Here is a 19,655-nt window from a genome sequence, read left to right as displayed (position 1 = left end):
CATGGCTAAATCGACTCAGCTCGCCGTTCTGATCATTTATGTATACATTTTAATGGGTCTATCTCTTCTTATTCTGGTACTTACAAACATCGGACCAAAGTCATAATACCATTTCATGCTCATGAAAGGTATAAAAATAAAGCATGAAGAGTCGCAGAAGTTATAGTCAAAATAATTCAGAAAAAGCACAAAAAATTCACACAAGCACAAAGAATAACAAAAAAAATCTTGTACTATCCGGAAAAAATCCAGAAAAAATTCTTGAAATGTCTCGAAAACCCTAAAGAAGGAAGTTAAGGTGGCACAGCGCTGAAACCGGTTTATCTCCAAACCAAATTTTGCTAGGGATGACGGAAAATCGTTGCACAATGCATCAAAGGAAAGTCTCTTTTTCCGAGAGACCTTNTTGTACTATCCGGAAAAAATCCAGAAAAAATTCTTGAAATGTCTCGAAAAACCTAAAGAAGGAAGTTAAGGTGGCAAACCAAATTTTGCTAGGGATGACGGAAAATCGTTGCACAATGCATCAAAGGAAAGTCTCTTTTTCCGAGAGACCTCCTTAATTTTTAAAGCCCCAAATACTTACAAAACTATATAATAGACATAAAAAATTATAATGAGTGTAAAACGAAAAATTCCGAAAAGTCCTGAAAAACTTCGAAAGAATACAAAAAAAAAGATCACGGAAGATCATGAAATGTAAGACATCGAAACTGACTTCGAGTTTATGGGATTCTCACCATACTCTTATAACCAAACGCTAACATTCCTTTGAGGTTATAAAATATTTTTGTATTTTCCGAGGTTGATTTGAAATTGTCAAACAAATTTTGTATTTGAAATGAATTGAGCTTTGAATATTCGGTATTGGGTTGTATCTCGGCGTAAACTTGTTGTGTTTTAAAATAGTATTATTGAAAAAAAACGTCAGTTACTGCATATTAATCGTCCTGGAGGTTCATTGAAATTGAGGGAGTCTGTCAAAATATTTCTGCTACTGTTATTTTAGATAAAAAAAAAACATAGAATTAACCTTAGGTTTTTGGTATAAATTTTATTTTATTTTGACTCAATTCATTTTCATAATTTTTTTGATAAGCTACAATGTATTCGAATTTGAAAAAAAGTAACGAAGTAAATAAAAATAATTACTGAATACTGCTTTACAATTAACACATGCGTAGATCGGTTGTTTTCAAAAGTAGCGGCATAATATTAGTATGTAATATAGTACATTTAAATTTTTTCTTTATAAATATGCTTAGACNTATCTCGGCGTAAACTTGTTGTGTTTTAAAATAGTATTATTGAAAAAAAAACGTCAGTTACTGCATATTAATCGTCCTGGAGGTTCATTGAAATTGAGAGAGTCTGTCAAAATATTTCTGCTACTGTTATTTTAGATAAAAAAAAACATAGAATTAATCTTAGGTTTTTGGTATAAATATTATTTTATTTTGACTCAATTCATTTTCATAATTTTTTTGATAAGCTACAATATATTCGAATTTGAAAAAAAGTAAAGAAGTAAATAAAAATAATTACTGAATACTGCTTTACAATTAACACATGCGTAGATCGGTTGTTTTCAAAAGTAGCGGCATAATATAAGTATGTATATATAGTACATTTCAATTTTTTCTTTATAAATATGCTTAGCAGGTTTTAAACTTAGACAATATCTTGTAAAAAGCTAACAGTTTCATATACAATTACATACAGTTTGCTGTAAAAAATATATACATAAGCTATAATACAAATTCTGACAATCTTTACATACATATACGCCATATTAATTTGAGGTGAATTTATTGATATTTTATACATAGCTAAGCGCAAAAAAAAACAGTTATAAATACATAAGAAAAATGAAATTAAAAAATGCTTTGCGTTTTCAAGAACATCATTTTCTAACAAAAAATCATTAAATGTACAACTTTAAAACAACTGAATCTTTAGTTCCTATTGCCGACTAGATGATGTACTTGTAATAAATACAGTTTTATCTTCCTAAAAAACCTCCACCATGAATATGCGTTCTNTGAAAATAAAAAATGCTTTGCGTTTTCAAGAACATCATTTTCTAACAAAAAATCATTAAATGTACAACTTTAAAACAACTGAATCTTTAGTTCCTATTGCCGACTAGATGATGTACTTGTAATAAATACAGTTTTATCTTCCTAAAAAACCTCCACCATGAATATGCGTTCTTCAAAAATTCTTGAATTTTTTATTTTTACTTTGAATAACTACATACATGACTGCTTGTTTTATTTATTTGTTTTTATTTTTTAAATTTTATATATATTTTATTTTAATACTATTTATTTATGTGTTTTTGTGTGTACTATGTTAGTACATATTCATGCATGTTACTTCGTTTGTGTACAACTACTTTTAAGTGTCATTTCTTTAACTATTTGAATTCATTAATCAAGCTTTTTGTTGAATTTCATAACTGCTACAAATTATCAGTTTAGCATATTTGTTTTAAATGTTTGTATTTTTAATTTTCTTTTAATGTTAATGCATATTAAGCTACAAATTTTACAACAGTTAATGATTTTCTTACGCAATTCTCTTCTGTTCTCTTTAAATTTATATTTTAAGCGAAAATGTACGGCTCGGCGGCAACAATGTGTTTGTGTTTATATGTATGTACAGCCAAGGTCAGGTTGCCTTTGCTTAAATTAATAAAAAAATTAAAGGAAGCTTTAAAAGTTTGAAAAAAACCAATTGAATCTTTAGAAATTAAGTCGAATTAGGAAATTAATACTTTGCATTTTACTCCGCTCCAATTTCTCTCCAAAAATGTTAACTTAATTCGGAAAATGTTGGCAGTAAAAGCTTTCTTCCAACGTCTGACCTTTTAAGCTTTGAGACTGAATAATTTCAGATTTCATTCGGCAATTGATTTAAACTTGTATGAGAGCTTTCAAAGGCGCGTATATACTTTATCACACATAGGTTCTGAAGAACCAGAATCTGGCTCACCAAACTATTTGAGGCAGGTTCCAACTAAAGTATTTTTCACCGAATAAATTGTATAAATTTCAAGCAGCAAAACTTCTCCCTGATCGTCACTCATGGAGATGTGCACAGAGGAAAAATTCTCCCTATGTATTACTGTGATAAGTTATTAAAAAAAAACATTCCTACTTGAAAGCTTAAGTGAAATATTCCTCATTATATGTTGGCTTATCCCGCCTTGTGGCTCACAATTCCCAAAAGCTTTCTATATGTGAAAAGATCCGAATATTTGACACAATTTAACTGTGAAGGAAGTTTTTTTCTTGATAACTTTTTCTAGGAAGTTTTAAAAGCTCGAAAAACAACCAAGTACATTTATTAAACTATTATATTTAAACTATATAATTAGAAAATTAAGAAATAATTTGCGCTTTTACTCCGCTAAAGGAAGCTTTAAAAGCTAGAAAAAACAAGCATATTTTAAGAAAATATTTTATTCCGCCCAAAAACTTTTACTTGATTTTTGGCAGTGAAAACTTTTTTCTAACGACCAATGTTTTGAGCTTAAAAAATTCAAAATCTTTTTTGAAAGCCATTCGACAATTTATTAAAAAAATTTAGCATAACTTTCAATGGGGCTCATTTCCATTATCACACATAAGTTCTCAAAACCCGAAATGCGGATTATCAAGCTTCTTTAAGATCTATTTGAGTTTTATATAGACCCGTTCCAAAGAAGGAATTTTATGCCGGAAAAGATTGTTAAACCTTTGTTTAAATTTTAAACAGAAAAAGCTCTCATTGATAGGTACTCATGTAGATGTGCTCAGAGCGAAAATTCTCCCTGGGCATAACAGTGATACATTATTAAAAAAACAATACTTCCCGACGATTTATTGAAAGCTTATATAATATGGGAACTTATCCAGCCTTGTGGTTCAAGCTTTCTATAGGACAAAAGATCCCGTTATCTGACACAATTTAACTCTCTTCGAATCAGTTACTCAACGGGAATTTAAATAACCTCACTCTTGCAAGTAAGATCATAAGATTAAACTTTCGAAGAGGGTTTGGCTTTTTTCAGTTTAATTTGATACTTTTAAGCTTTAAGCCAGAAAGTTTCTGTCTTTCTTATCCTTTAATATGATAAAAAAATACGCCAGCTTGTGCTCAAATACTCTTGAGAAAGCGCTCGCACACGCCATTAAAATTTAGATCTTTAAACTTTGAAAGCTTTCTTCAGCAGTTAGTCAAAAAAGGCTCTTATAAATATTTGGTTGGGAAAGCCTTAAAAAGTACCTAAAAGTTTGATTACACATACATAAAAATCTTTATTGCCGTTATTTTAACTTCAAAGCTATACAATTTCAAAAGATTTTAAAGTTAGAAACATATGGTAACATACATTTTTAGTAACTTTTGGCACTCAGGCTTGTGGTTGTTGTGCATAAAAAAAAATAGTATGTTATCAGCTTCTTTATAAAATAGTTAAAGAGTTTTTCTAATAAAATTTTTTTATAATATATGTACATATTATTTTTTTACTCTTTTTTGTAACCCGCCTTGGCTGTGTAATACAAATACATTTTATGAAATCTTCAAAAGAAAGCTCTCAAATAAGGTATGGCAAATTTTTAATTTGTTGAAAATAAATCAAATGCAATGTTACGGTACTCATTAAATGGTATAAAGCACTTAAGTAATTTTCTTAAAAAATAATAATTAAAAGCTTAAGATCCTAAACAAGGTTTTAATTTAAAAATAAGCTTCAAGTAATAGTTTTATTAAGCTCAGTAGTGTTGGAAAATTTCGTTTTTAATTTGAATCAGTGTGAGTCCAGCTTTTTACGTGTGGAGAGCTTATTAAGCTTTTCATGTCTAACGCACACAAAAAAAAAGCCTTTTACTGTCTATCACTGATTAAAATTTTCTCCTTATTGTCCCGAAATAAATTGAGTTTCACATTACAAAAAAAAACCCTTTCAACAGAAAGCTTTAAAGTAACTAAGCTTACATGCAATAATGATAAACTATTAAATATAAACAATTAGTTTCATTAAAAAATAAACATTCAAAGCATTTTATTTTCAGCCAATTTTATCATTTCTTACACAAACTCAACCTTATTCGCACTTCTTCAAGTGTTTCAATTTATTAAATTATTCTATTGTTAAGTAACTTTGTAATTGTAAGACTGTAGTTCGATATAGTTTTGCGTTATTTTTTATTATTTTTTTGTGGCTTTTGGAAAAAAATTACTTTTATATAAAAATGTAACTAAATCAGAGAAATAATTCTCATGCTATTGCACTCCCTGACATTGTTGTCGCCTGACGATCACTCTGCAAATCACGATTGCGTTCGTGCTGCTCAGTTTCGGAACTGTAAAGAGTGGAGAGAGAGTAAAGTTTTAAATTTTAAACTAAATTTTTAGAAAAATAAAAATTAAAAAATAATCGGCCAAACCCAAAGAGAGTGCTCTCTATTCAATTTCAAATCTCTCCCAAGGCTGCCAGTACATACTATATCACAATTGGTCCCACTTACTTAGAGCGCACTGCTATTGGACTACCGGGTGCAATATCCGCCGGTGGTGCATTATTATTATTTGTAGTTGATGCCCGTCGACCATTGCCCGATTTGAAAACAAATATCGAGTCATTTTCAATTTCATTCTCAATCTGCTAAAGAAAAAAAAAATATCTACTGTTCCAACAAAAATTCTGTATTTTGGCCACTTACTTGACGTTTATAGGACAAACGTTCGCTGGAGACCGAACCACATGACGAACTTTCCGACACAGCTTGCGTAACTGTAGCCACTGTGGGTGGACTACTCGGTCCAGGGAATCGTTTTGAACAAACTTGGGATTGTATGTGTTCACAGATGCGACGGAAACGACGAATATTACCTAAGAAATGGATGAAAGGTTTTTATGAGCAAAATTAAAACCGACTTCAATTCTCATATAAAAAAAATATATATACACATATATCTCATGATCCACTGATCGGATCTTAGTATGGGTCCACCTCTGAGACACTACCTTTCTGATGCAAAAAGAACTATCGGAATCGGTTGACGTGGTCCAAAGTTATGCGGTAACCTACATAGAAAAAAAATATTCCGACGAACTGATAACCTCCTTCTTTTGGAAGTGGGTTAAAAATACATATTCAGTTGACGAGTGATTGAAAGAAATTCTGGAAAAGAGGCCTTCTGAAGACCTTTTTTTTTGATTTTTTAAATTTTCGGCCTTCTGCGCCCGACTTTTCACTCTTTTTCTGTTGTTATGCTTTGTGGAATATCCTTAATATCAACGTTATATTATTGAGCTATGCTTAGAAAGGGAATTTTTAAAGAATAATCACAGAGTTCAAGTTTAACTTGACTCTAGACACGAACTTACATGCCTGATGCGAGCGTTCTCTTTACTTGACTTCCGTTACTTTTGAAAGAAGCCATCTGTATTCGAATTGCAGGTCTATTGGAAGATCTTCTGGCACTAAGAAGGCAACATATGATTTCCTCGCGTCTATTAAGGATGTGTAAGGGACATTAACCTCGCAAACGCTGTGAACCCAAGAAGCTAGTGTTGAGGTAATTTTACCAAGTCACCTTCCGGGCAACTGCGACATAGGGGATCAGCTAATACTGCGTGAATAACGATTGGACAGTGATTAGTTAAAACCCCCACCAAGAGCGAGAACTGCAATTTGGTCGACCCTCGGCCAGAAATACCGATCGCACATGACCTGGTGCTCGCTGAGCTGACATCTATCTAAGAGTGTGCCACATGTGATCTATGGCGCCCCCAGTTACTCTTTATCCGGCGATTACGTTTTAAGAGTACCTTTATTAGCAAATCCGCCAGCCATACAGCCCCGCATTCTTGGCGTAACCGGGAACACAAATGGCCTAACACAGAAGTATTCACCACGCAACCGAGAGAGGCGCGACAGCAGATTACATTCAGTATTACCTTTAGTTCCAATGTGGGGGTGGTCCGCAGTGCCTCTCTAATACCAATAAAACCAGCAGATTATGCGTGCTCCGGCTGTTTAGCTAGTGTTGGGTCACCGATAGGGAACCACTGCATTCGTCAATCATATGATAGTTATGTCTTGTTATCTATTTTATTATATACCTAAAATATAGCCAAGGTCAGGTATGCGTATGTCATTCAACCCATTGCAGTTAAAATTTGTGTTTGCATTTTCTTATACACACCTATGTACATACATATGCTCACCCGCTATACTCATATTGTTGATTTGAATATACTCCCGCTATGCTTCGCTCTTACAATTATACGTACATACATATGTATGTTTGTTCGTAAGCTTTCGCTGATATAGTTAATCATATGCATATATTGAACTTAACATAAGCATGCCTGCAGCAATGCTGCATTCCCATTTTTTCTATTCCTTTTGTGTTTGGCTCTGATGTATGTACATATATGTATATTACGAGTAGTGTTAAGATCATCCACCTCTATGAAGTACTAAAGTACATATGTACATAAATTATGTATTAGCAAATATTAGAAGTTACGAATGTATTGAGATATCTATCGGTAGTTATGTATTAGTTGGAAATTACTTAAGGAGAAGAATTTGTCTAATAAAGTTAGTCTAACAGCTGACCACCAAGGCGTTTACATCTGCCCATCGTTGCTTGGCCCGTTCCCTGTGTCGTTCGATTGTTCGCTACTTTGAGTTTTGCGCGGTTACAAAAAAGGCTTTGTAATCCTACAGCTAGTGTAACCTTTTCAAGAGAGCTCCACTAGACTAGGGCGCCAGACAACATAATAGGCTTGACTACGGTCTCGTATAGCCAGCAGATAACTTTTCAGCGAAATGTCCTATTTATTCCCAATAGCTCTCGACGTTTAGCCTCCACGACAACTTCCTATCAATATCAAGCCCAAGTACTCGACTTTGCCGGATAGCTGTAAGCGCCCCAGCAGGGGGAAGAAAAGCGTCAGGGATTGTATACTTTCTAGTGAATAAGACCAGTGCTGTCTTGCTGGGATTGACGGCGAGGCTTCTTTTGGCCGCCCAGTTATATACCATTTTAACGTGCCATTGGGGCAGTTCATAGATCAGTACCACGTATTTATCTTTAACTACAACTTCAATACCGTCTGGGTAATCAATCACCCGACAGCGGTGTTTCTCCAGCTGCTCTAGTAGGTGGTTCACTACCACGACGAAGGTGAGAGGACACCTCCCTGCGGAGTGCCTTATTCACCATTCATTGCTGGCAAGCGCTGCCTCATATGGCTATGACTGTTCTGTCGCGTAGCTAAATGAGACTGACTTCAACTCAAACCTTATCCAACGACTTAACTATTACCTTCGGCAGGACATTATTAAAAGCCTCCTCGATATCGAGGAAGACTTCTGCCACACAATCTTTATGAGCTCTTGATAGGCGATCTTGAGGAATCCCGTTCCTTATGTGCAGGTCAACCAGCTACTCCAACGTTTTCAGTAGAAGCGATGTGAGACTGATTGGCCTAAAGTTTGGCTAAACTAAGACTGCACTACTTTAGCTACTCAACACACGAATCCCTTTTCGATCGTTTCCCAAGACTGTATCTTGGAGGCTGATTGCGTCTTGTCAAAGGGATGGATGCCAAAGGTATTCTAGGTTGCGGTGTCCAAAATTAATTAAATAATGCTAAACCTGATTTGCCGGTTTTTCAAGTAAAGAAATTGCATACTAAGATCGATAAGGCAACAAGACTACTAAAAACTGAATCTAAACAAATTAGCATCATTCATAATGGAATGCGAAAGAGGTGGGCGTGGTTATAGTTATTTCTCAACATGTTGCTTAGTAAAGTCATATTATCTTGTACGGATTTATTGCACTTTGGATTAAAATATAGTATACCTGATAACAAAGTGAATGTCAGTGCAAACAGCATATCCGAGATATCTCCTTGTTTACAAATTGCGCTTATATCCACCTGAGTCAAGAAAATGGAAATGGAATAAATTAAAATTTCAAAGAAACATAATTTAATTTATGTAAAATAACAACCGTCCTTTACCTGAAACTTGACATGCCTTTGAAACATGACAGGTCCATTACCATTACGTTTATATTCTACACGGAACGATGTGGGTGAAACGACGCTATGCGAAAGCTCAGCCATCTAAAAGTGAATGTTGAAAATAGAGTGGATTTTAAACCAAAAATACACAAAAAATATTCAGGCTAATAGAAGCTAATAATACTACTCACCGACAAAAACGCGTGTATCAGATGCGCTTTAACAGTCGCTATTGGCTTGCCTTTCACCAAAATCGTGAAAGTCTCATCCTTTTCCGTTGTTATAAGATTACCAAACCAAGAACGTTTGGTCAATTCTGGCGATGATTCAGGCGTTAAATGAACCTCATCTGCGGACACTGTAATGAGAAAAAAGGAGCCGATAACAAAGAATATTCGTATTTGATAGCTGAGGACAACCACCTTGTAACTTTCTTCGATGAAAACGTGGACTACCCAGAAAACTGTTTTTGATATTCGTGAGGCGTGTCTTCCATAATTGACCACCAGGCGCATTGCATGGCGAACCGGACATCACTGGCGAGCTGTTGTTCATTAGCGGTGACGTTGAAGGATTCATGACTGGAAGATATAAAAATTAGATTAGAAAATATGAAAAAGAATGGAAACGGACTGACAAAAGAACTTGCACACAAAAGAATTGCTGTGAAAGTTCAATGTTTATTTAATTTAAATTAATCCCGACTAAAAGGTATTCCGCGAAATAAAATTTTCAAGACTTTTAATAGATTTAGAGTATAAGCGCTCTATGTTCGTCAATGGTTTATATATAGCGTAATAAAGCTTTTTAAACTTTCTGTATATTTTCTATTAGTGACGAACAAATAGATGTTTTACTTTGTGAGCGGCCATATAAAATCTCAATAAAGCTAAAAAGGCTCTGCCAAAGTTTTGGAGCTTTTGCGGCGTTAGGGAGCTTTTAACCTGGGTTCGTCCATACAAAATATATAGAAATCTAAAAAAGCCTTTTCGCGGTCTAGTTTTAAAGTCATTGTTTTTTAAATAAACGGGCACTTAAAAGCTCTCCATGGTCTTCACTGCTATAAACACAAACACATGAATATCGTAAAGCTCCTTTTGGGCATTAGTGCTCTAAGGATTCAACTCCATGTTCATGACTTTCATCAAAATCAAGTGAAAAAAGCTCTGCCAAGGCTATAGAGCCTCTGCGACCACAGTGAGCTTTTATCCTAGGTTTGGCAATACAAAATATAAATTTGGAGTCATCATTTTTCAAAGACACGAACAAGTGAAAGCTCTCCTTGGTCTTCACTGATATAAATACATATGTATACTGTAAAGCATCCTTTAGTGTTCAGTGTTCCGATGCTTTAACTCCAAGTTGATGGCTTTTCTCCCAATAAAGTGAAAAAGCTCTACCATGTTTATAGAGCTTTTGTGGCCACAGGGGGCTTTTATCCCCTATGTTCGTCAAACAAAATATCTGGAAAGCTTAAGAAGGCCCAAACGCGGGCTACTTCCAGAGCCTCTGTTTTTTTATAGGTGCGCACATGTAAAAGCTCCCCATTGTCTTCGCTGATATTTACACATATGTATGTACACTGTAAAGCTTTCTTTGGGCATCAGTGTTCGAAGGCCTCATCTCCAAGTTCATGGCTTTCCTCCCAATAAAGTGAAAAAAGCTCTGCCAAACTTGTAGAGCATTTTCGACCACAGGGATCTTTTATCCTATGTTCGTCAATACAAGATATATAGAAATCTTAAAAAGGCCCATACACGGGCTGCTTTCAAAGCCTATGTTTTTTAAAGGCACGCACACTTAAAAGCTCTCTGTGGTCTTTACTGATATAAACACATAAATATATATTTTAATCCACTTTCTTATCGAAACATGTTCAATTTCGTCTACATAGTTTCAACTTATCTTCCTTACCACTATTCGCCTCCGGATCGTGAAACATGCTAATCGCAATGGTTGGCCCAGAATTGGCACGATGATGCACTGTGGAACCACTGCCGCTACTGCTACCGCCGCCACCACCGCTACCACCTGGACTACCTGGCACACCACCACAGCTGGCCTGCACCGCCGCTTGACGTTCACTACGTGAATCTCTACGTTCGCGCGCCTCGCGTGCTTCACGCACCGCGACGACATCACTGCTGCAACCACCTCCATTGCTGTTGACACTGACACCACCACCACCACCACCTCGGTCACCTCTGTCACCTCTATCGGCACCGCTGCCAACACCACCGCCACCGCCACCACTTCCACTGCCAACACCAATGATACCCTCAACGCCTGTTTGCGAGGAGTGCGATGGTGTGCGGCTTACAGACGGATGATGTTGCACCGAACCGGAACGCTCGCGACATTCACTCGAATAGGCAGAGTGACGGGACGAATGACCGGCGGATGTGGCCGCTGGCGAGGATGGACGTGAGATAGCATTGACTTGCTGTTGCGCCGAATTGATGGGCGAATTGCAGCGTGTGGGACTGTGATATGACGATGAACGCACCGAGGAAACCGAAGTGGGTGAGCGACGCTGGTGATTACGCGAACTGCTGTAGGACCGGAAGCTGTTGTTGATTTTCGGTTTTGTTGTTGTTGTTTTTTTGTTGTTTGATACGAATTGGTTTTGATTTGAATTTGCAACGAATGAACGCATAAACGCACAATGGAACGCAAACGCAATATTGATAACGTAATAGTTTAGCAGATGAGGTAAGGCGATGCAGATGCACATGTGTGTATGTGTCGATGGACGTGTACGCGCGTAACGAAGCAGCGGCATGCAAAAAAGATTTCATAAGTTGACGAAACCGATTAGTAAGTAAATTGAGTTTATGGGTTTTATGTAAATCGTAATGGTTTTAAATTTTTTTTTTGGTAAAATTTTGAGCACAAAGTGATTGAGTTGTATATTTGCGTATAACTTATAAATATAATGAATAGCTGTAAGATCGAATAACTGTGTAAGCAGCTATGATTTCTTGTTAAGCCAGCAGCGTGTACTTGCTTGAACTCAGCTATGCATATTATGCTACTCTAAAACTTTTCCACTTACTTGAACGCTTGCCGTCTTGGTGTCAGCGGCGAACCCTCCGATATTTGTCCATAACTGGGTGAGTTCGTACCATTTATACGACACGTGTCGAGTCGTTTTCTGGGCGGATCTACGGCATCTAATTCACTACGTGATTTTTGAGCGATTTCGTCGTCGTCTTCCAAGGCAGGCCGCCTTCGTTTTCGATCCAAGAGTAGGAAATAAATTACTTTCTCTGTGTTGTGACTGAGGTGAAAAAAGAAAGAAAGCACAAAAAAAATTACTTTACTTCATTTGACATACAAGAAATCTAAAGGTAAATCTATTCTAACAGAGTCACAAAACTTAGCTCATCAACGCCCTACCGACAAAGAGGGGTTTCAAGCTGATCAAAAACGCTTCGAAAACCGGGTGACTGAACACAAAAAAATATATTAAGATATCACTATTTTTTTTTTTAATTGTAAGGTACATTTTCCGCACAAAGAACAACATTATTATAAAGTTATTAGAAAAAAAAAAATTCTGGTCCACGCAGCGACCGGATACAAAACGGGGTATGCGAGATCGATACTGGGATATGAAGGAGTAAACGAGATGTATTTCCAGTGCGCCATTAGACCTGATTAGGCTACCATAGATCAGTTGTTCATCATACGCTTAGTATTAGGGAAAAGAACCGTGATTATAAGATTGCCGTTAAAGCCGTCTTCAATAGCATGAAAAGGAGCTGCCTATACGCCTCCTTGTCCTGGTGGATTTTGTTGGATGTTCTAGAGAAAAATTCTACGAGAGATGTATGGCCTTTAACGTATTTGTGACGGCAGGTAACAGCGACGAGGTAATGAAGAAACTTACCACACCACCGAAATTAGTGTAGAAGTTAATCTGGAAAGGCCATGCCCAACTTTGAAAGTATTCGAAACGGCACCCGCTGCTACTGATAGAGAATGGCGAAGCCTCGCTTTCAATTGGAAAGATCAGTTGGATAGCTGCATTATTTCTCTTGGTATTTCTGATTGGCGTCAGTTAACAAGAAGTCTGGTCTAAACTGGAGAACAGTGTTGCTGGCAGGGTCCTTTCAGAACAGTTAGGTCTAAAGGACACTCCGCAAGAAGATGTCTAACGTCTACAATACAGAAGAGTCTCATGTGGCAATATCGCACACCTATGTAGATCTAAAGTGAGCTAACTCAAAATTCAGAGAGGGAAGTTTAACTGTTTGTGGATCATACAGATTCAACACAATTAATACAAAATCAGGTAAAACAGTATTTTTTCATTTAATGTCATGAAAAAAAATATATTTCAATTATTTGGATGTAAGTCCTATGCTATGAATTGATTGATGCAAAAAAAATTTCCCACATTTTTAATTTTTTTTTTGTTGATCGCACTTTAGATCTAGATGTGCGATATCTAAACATACTCAGACAGCTAAGCTGCAACGAGTGTTAAAGCGTAGGAATATCTCTATTACAATTCTAAAATTGTAGCCTAACGCAAATATTTAAGTAGGGTAGGTGAGCAGCTCGCTTTTTACTAGGTGAGACACATTCATTCCAATATTCGTTTTCGCGCAAAGGCTTTACTATAGGCCATCTGGCAAAAAAGCGTATACCTCTTGACAATTAAGGTAAGTGTGTATACTAATGTGGCGGGATCGGGATTTAAAAAGAGGCCATAACTACGCACATCGTGTATATGGAATTTTGCCACAGATGTAGTATCGATAACAGGATACAACGCTATCGGGAGAAAAGCAGAAGGGCAACTATTTTTGCGCTAGATATAGGGTTGGAAAAGAGGTAGACTCTTGAGAAATCCTCAGTAAAATAAAGTGATTTCGCAGTAGTAATGCAGCTAGGCGAACTGCTCATTTAAGTTACTTAATTGCTTAGGAGATATATAATTTATATGAGGTATAAATAATTAGCAAATGGTATATTTTTTTAGATTTTTAAAAATTTTCGTACACATCCAAAATCGGGCTCATTTGAAAGATCGCTCCTTTCCCTATAAAGGAGACAGTCTTATTTATTTTACATAACGTTCCTCAGAATCAGATATCCTTTGCAAATCACGCCATATATTTATAAGAACTTGTTGAATGACAACCGCGTGGTCTTAGCAAAAATAACTAACACTTTGGGTAACTAATACAGAGCAAAATAAAAATCTCCATACAAACAAATTTTTTTTTTAGCTATTTCCAAGCACGTTGTCGATAGTCGGGCTAACGCCTCCTGCATGTATTGCTCCTTAAAAAAAAAAATTCTTTTTGAGTGCGCAATTGCAATAACTTTAAATTAAGGCATTCTGCTCTTACAAAAAAAAGTTGACGAACAAACTTTGTTAGTGAGTAGATACTATGCGTAAATCCACAATAAAATTTAAATTTTTTAACTTTGACTCTAAAATTTCTAGGCGCATTTCTAAAATTTTCTTCGATTTAAACAAAGTTTCAGAACAACTGTCGTTAAGAAAGAAGTATTCTGCTGAAATCTCTGATAAAAACTGCGTTTCGTAAACTTTAGTCTTAAAACTGCTACGCCCGTTTCTAGGGGTTGGTCGCCTTGAACAAAAATTTTCTCGAACAAAGACTTTTACTGGAATTCGCAATAAAATTTGCATTTTCGCAAACACAAGGTTTTTGACATCTTACTAGGTAGATATAATCGTCTGACAAAAGTCCGATACTTGCGTATTTATGCCTTCCACTGCATTGAATTTCTATAGTTTTTAGCACCGAACAACTATTGGAACAATCCCATATGTATCTACATATACATATACATATATATGTTTGTATGTATGTCCGCTTCACTTGAATATAGTTATATTCAGGTGGTCCAAAAATGCATTTTAAAAAAGAAAAGTCCGAGTTTTAGCGTTCTCACCCCCTAAGATTGTTGCATACCTAACAAAATATACACCTGTTTGTTTTATTTTGAAATCAAAAAAAATATTTAGATATTTAGATTAAATTTCCCGTGTGTTTTATATAGGGAAAAAACATTTTTTCATAGAAATGGTATAAAATACTTGAAAATATTTTTCGATCGAAAAACTCTGTTTCTCTTCAGACTACTTTCAATAACAAAATCCCAATTCCTTGTTTTACCATTTTTTAAAACTGAGGGTTCTTTTTTGGATCTCCCATTGGATTTTTTGGGTCTCTTGGGGGACCTTTAAAAAATAGTTAATATTAAAAGCTGTTTAGAAAAATAATTGGGTATTATTATTTTAAGTCTGCTGAAGAGAAACCGGGGTTAACGATCGAAAAATATTGAATTTCTAGGATTCAATACAATATCTATGAAAATTTTTTCCCCATATAAAATAGGCAAATGCTCGAACTGTTTGACGATTTATTGTGTTTTAAACGCTTTGTGCGACTAAAATAAAAGAAAACAGAGTATATTTTTTCCGAAAAAGGAAAAATTTTACGGGATGGGAGCATTAAAATTCCGACTTCACTTTCTTTTGACCTCCCTATTATCTATACATTAGGAGTAAAATATTTGTTGCGATTGCTGAGGAGTAAACGTTTTTTGCCCGGACGTTCATTTTCTATTCACATAAAAAACGCTTTATTTTATATAAAAATAATACTTCCAGCTTATCTTTTACAATAGTAACTCCCCTACTAAACCAACCCAGAGAATGTTATGTCATTATTGAATTAATGCTCATCAGTGAGTTTCCCTCGGGGCACTAATAAGTACTCAATACACACACATCATGTTACCATAATCCTCTTAACAGTGTACAAAAACACGAGTTAATCACCGTTTGTGGCAAATTCCCAAAAAAAATGAGATAGGTAATCACTATCGTCAGGGCAACCAAAACTCACTGACGCTNTCTGCTTCGGCTGTCAACAATTGTCGCTTTTATGACTGACTGCCTGACGATTTATTGTGTTTGTTATTGTTTTGGCTTGGTTGGGGGTGTGCGAGAATTCAGTGTCAACCTCCCTTGGCTGAATGCATGCCTGCAACACTTTATTCATACATTTATGTGCGTGTGTATTTGTGTGCAACTTTTATTGCGCGATGATGACTCACCGTCAGTCGTCGATCCGGATTCACCTCAATCATGCCGCGCAACAGACTCTGACAGTCGGGCGGCACAAAGTGCGGTATGTGAAACACTCCTCGCTTCACTTTCTCCAACAGTTGGCGTAAGTTGTCGTCATCGAAGGGCAATGCGCCCACCAACAGCGCATACAGGATAACGCCACAGGACCAAACATCCGCCTTACGTCCATCGTATTTTTCACCCTAGAAAAAATTAGAAACGAAAAAGAGAATTGTAATGCAATAAAATTGTGAATCAAAGAAAGAACGAGAAATATGAAAGCTGTTAGTTTTATGGTGAAATCATCATCATTACAATATTTCTGTCAATAGGGAAATATGTACATTAGGGCGGGTCAATTTGTATGGGAGATTTTTTTCGACTATACGCGTATAGCACAAATAATAATTGTAGGCAAATTAACCGAAAAAAGGCGGAAAAGCAAGTACCGCTTAGTCTTTGTGGCCATCACAGGAGCTATGCGCACCTGTCCAACGTATGTCCTGGGTTTGTCTATTTTAATTGAAAAGGAGTCCCTCTGGTGCGCTCTTCGGCTGGCTAATGTAATCCGTATAAAAAATGGATCACTTGGAGGTTCTCAAACTATTCATGGATGATCCCGCTATCAAATTCACAGATATTATCTTTCCGAAATTATCCTCAATTTCAAAATTCCTGAAACGCACTGCTGCGATAATAATGGTCAAAGGGCCCTAACTATGATATACCAATGGATCGAAGATAGACGACGGGAGTACTGGGGCAGGCGTACTGCGACCAAGATAGCAAGAAGGTCTTCCAATGGGCACATACCCAACCCTATTCGAGGCGGAAGTCTTCGCAATCGAAGTCTGTATTCGAGGATATTTTCGTAGAAGGATAAAAGGCGCAAGAATAAATATTATGTCAGAGAGTCAGGCAGCACTAAAGGCCTTAGGCTCTTTTAGAACTGTATCAAGGCTTTTGGACAGTTGTAAAACTCTTCTGAGCAGCCTACAATCCCATAATAGAGTGACGTTAGGATAGGCCCGTGGGCGTGAAGGGTCTGAAAGCAACGAATGGGCTGACTGTCTCCCAAAACATGGAGTCCAAAAGCGCATGCCTACGAACCGAGCCTTTCTACGGCACATCTAAAGGACACACTGCAGAATTATTTTGGAGTTGGCGGAAGTCGAAGGGAATGAGACAACCAAAGAAATTCATAACTCCTTCTAGGGGGGAAATCCAAATGACTCCTTCAACTTAGTCGGGAGCTTCTTGGGACTCTTACAGTCTACCTGACAGGACAATGCAAGTTAAGGTAATATTTAAATAAAATGGGGCACACACATCGCCTTTAGGCAAAATTTTCCTTAAATTGTAGACGTATTCATAATCAGACTACAATAATGTGGTTGGGATGTCGTTGGAGATAAGCTGACAACCATAAGTACCGGAAAGAACGGCTGTACTGTTTCAGACGTTGCCAATGCTGCTTTTCGTGTGGTCTAAGCGCCTAGGTATTGTGGACAGGGAGATGATTGTGTAGTAAACATGCGGGTTGTAGTGGCAGAAATGAATACTACGTTTAAGTAAACTTAAAATATAGGCCTGTCTTTTTGTCAGAAGATTAATAAGGGAGATCCTGCTCATATTAATGTTTAAGCAGAAACATTCTTGAGGGAACTGCAATTGAGAACTACTTTTATGCAAAGAAACTCCATGCATATACTCTGGAGTAGATAATAGGGTTGGAGGGATGTGCGCTTTCCGAAATATGCGTTGACAGAAAGTTGCAAGTAAAAATAATAGATCGCCAAGGATAGAATAACGGGTTCTTACCCTTAATCAAGATATATGAATCGGTACACAGAGGGCCCAGGAGTAAAATACAAGGTGGGTCCTGGTATATATGAACCTGGCAGCAAACTTTCAACTATAAGTTGCGATGTCGCAGTGTCTTGCAATATAAGGTACTAGTAATCTTAACCAGACAGCCATCTCAAATATATCGAAATCAGCCTTTCTGAACACTAATTCAGCATGGTTCAACGTTTGGCAATTTAAAATGTGGTAACACTGTGCTGGGTACCGGACCACTGCCGGTTGAAGGTAGCGAAGATACAAACTAGTTCGCTGGAGAAAGATCCTTAACTGTCTTTGAAGCATTGGTTTCAATTGACCTTCTTCGAGAGCTTTTATATGCCTACTCACTACATGTTGGCATTAATGATTCTTTATTGGATTTCGAGGCTGACATTATTATCGATATCAATGCTGGTTCCTAAAGGCGACAGTCTTCGGTAACTTGAAACACAGCAGAACCATAACAAATTTATACAGGTCTAGTGACCTAAAGAACGAAAGCGCGAACAAAGGAAGTATCTAAGTATCAAAGATGACAAACGAANTATCAATGCTGGTTCCTAAAGGCGACAGTCTTCGGTAACTTGAAACACAGTAGAACCATAACAAATTTATACAGGTCTAGTGACCTAAAGAACGAAAGCGCGAACAAAGGAAGTATCTAAGTATCAAAGATGACAAACGAATGAATTTCCTAGTGCTCTAAGGGTAAGAACATAGTAGAGCGGCGAGCAAAGAGCATCGAGCAAAGCGTCGATTTCAAACGCATATGTTTCAATGGGAAAGCGCATAGTGAAGAGCAAAGCGTACATACACGTTTGTAATTGAAGCTTTGCTCGATGCTAGCTCTTCGCTTTGCTCGCCGCTCCACTATGTTTCGACCCTAAGACGCAAGAATGCGACTTCGCAGTGATACATATTTATTTTTTTGGTAAGTATTGCACTCTTATGAGAGCAATTCATGGTGTACAAGAGACAGTGTTTAGCTTAATTTTAAAAACAATCCACCCTAATGTACAGCAGTGTATGAAAATATTTACAAGTACATATTTATTTATACTGAGATTTCAATTACGTTTTCAAGAAAAATAAATTCTTCGCTTCACTTAAATTATTGTATTTCTAACTAAGATTTATTATTGTTTTTTTTTTTGTTCGTTGTTGTTATATGTACTGTACGCTTTTGCTGACGGATATGTAAAAATAATTTCACTATTGTACGCATTACTTGCGTCAGCTATATAGGGTGGTGGGTGTACTTTTGAGTTGCAGCAAAAAGTGAGCTTTTAATAGAACACAAAGGGGATGGAGGTGGGTCGTTTTAAGGAAGAAGGATGTTTTGATAATGAAGATGCTGCCGTAGCAATTGTATTACTATTTGCTACACAAAAAGAGGGTAGTTAAGATTGCAAAGTGAATACTACTTTAGTGCATATGATTGGGGTGAATTAAGTGAATTTTCGAAAGGAAAAAATGGCGATCTCCATCAGCGAATGTGAGTACTACACTACATACATATTTATGTTTATATCTTCATTTATGCACTGCGCTACTTCTTCGCACCCATTTCACTGGCCTTACGAGACTCGTACTCAAACAAATCTTACAAGCTGTTAAAAGCTTAATGGAGTATAGAGTTCATGCGTAGTACTT

At 36.5% G+C, this 19,655-nt stretch overlaps 1 protein-coding gene across 1 annotated transcript in view; it reads right to left on the bottom strand.

Annotated features, from left to right (window-relative positions):
- Window positions 1-3,535: 3,535 nt before the first annotated feature.
- The window catches only part of sff (BRSK family serine/threonine-protein kinase sugar-free frosting), a 42,801-nt gene continuing 26,681 nt past the window's right edge, over window positions 3,536-19,655 (bottom strand). The window contains exons 5-15 of the mRNA XM_017626818.1: window positions 16,102-16,360; window positions 13,696-13,822; window positions 12,096-12,320; window positions 10,955-11,607; window positions 9,463-9,621; window positions 9,232-9,398; window positions 9,038-9,142; window positions 8,878-8,953; window positions 5,715-5,884; window positions 5,520-5,656; window positions 3,536-5,354 (exon numbers count right to left, since the gene is read on the bottom strand). Of these exons, the coding sequence (XP_017482307.1) occupies window positions 5,270-5,354; window positions 5,520-5,656; window positions 5,715-5,884; window positions 8,878-8,953; window positions 9,038-9,142; window positions 9,232-9,398; window positions 9,463-9,621; window positions 10,955-11,607; window positions 12,096-12,320; window positions 13,696-13,822; window positions 16,102-16,360 (2,163 nt within the window). The 3' untranslated portion in view covers window positions 3,536-5,269. The remainder of the gene's footprint in view (window positions 5,355-5,519; window positions 5,657-5,714; window positions 5,885-8,877; window positions 8,954-9,037; window positions 9,143-9,231; window positions 9,399-9,462; window positions 9,622-10,954; window positions 11,608-12,095; window positions 12,321-13,695; window positions 13,823-16,101; window positions 16,361-19,655) is intronic.

This window comes from Rhagoletis zephyria, unplaced genomic scaffold (genome assembly GCF_001687245.7).
Source record: "Rhagoletis zephyria isolate East Lansing unplaced genomic scaffold, Rhagoletis_zephyria_1.1 Rzeph_scaffold_04859, whole genome shotgun sequence".
In the NCBI taxonomy this organism is placed as follows: Eukaryota; Metazoa; Arthropoda; class Insecta; order Diptera; family Tephritidae; genus Rhagoletis; species Rhagoletis zephyria.
This window is presented reverse-complemented; position numbering and strand designations above follow the sequence as displayed.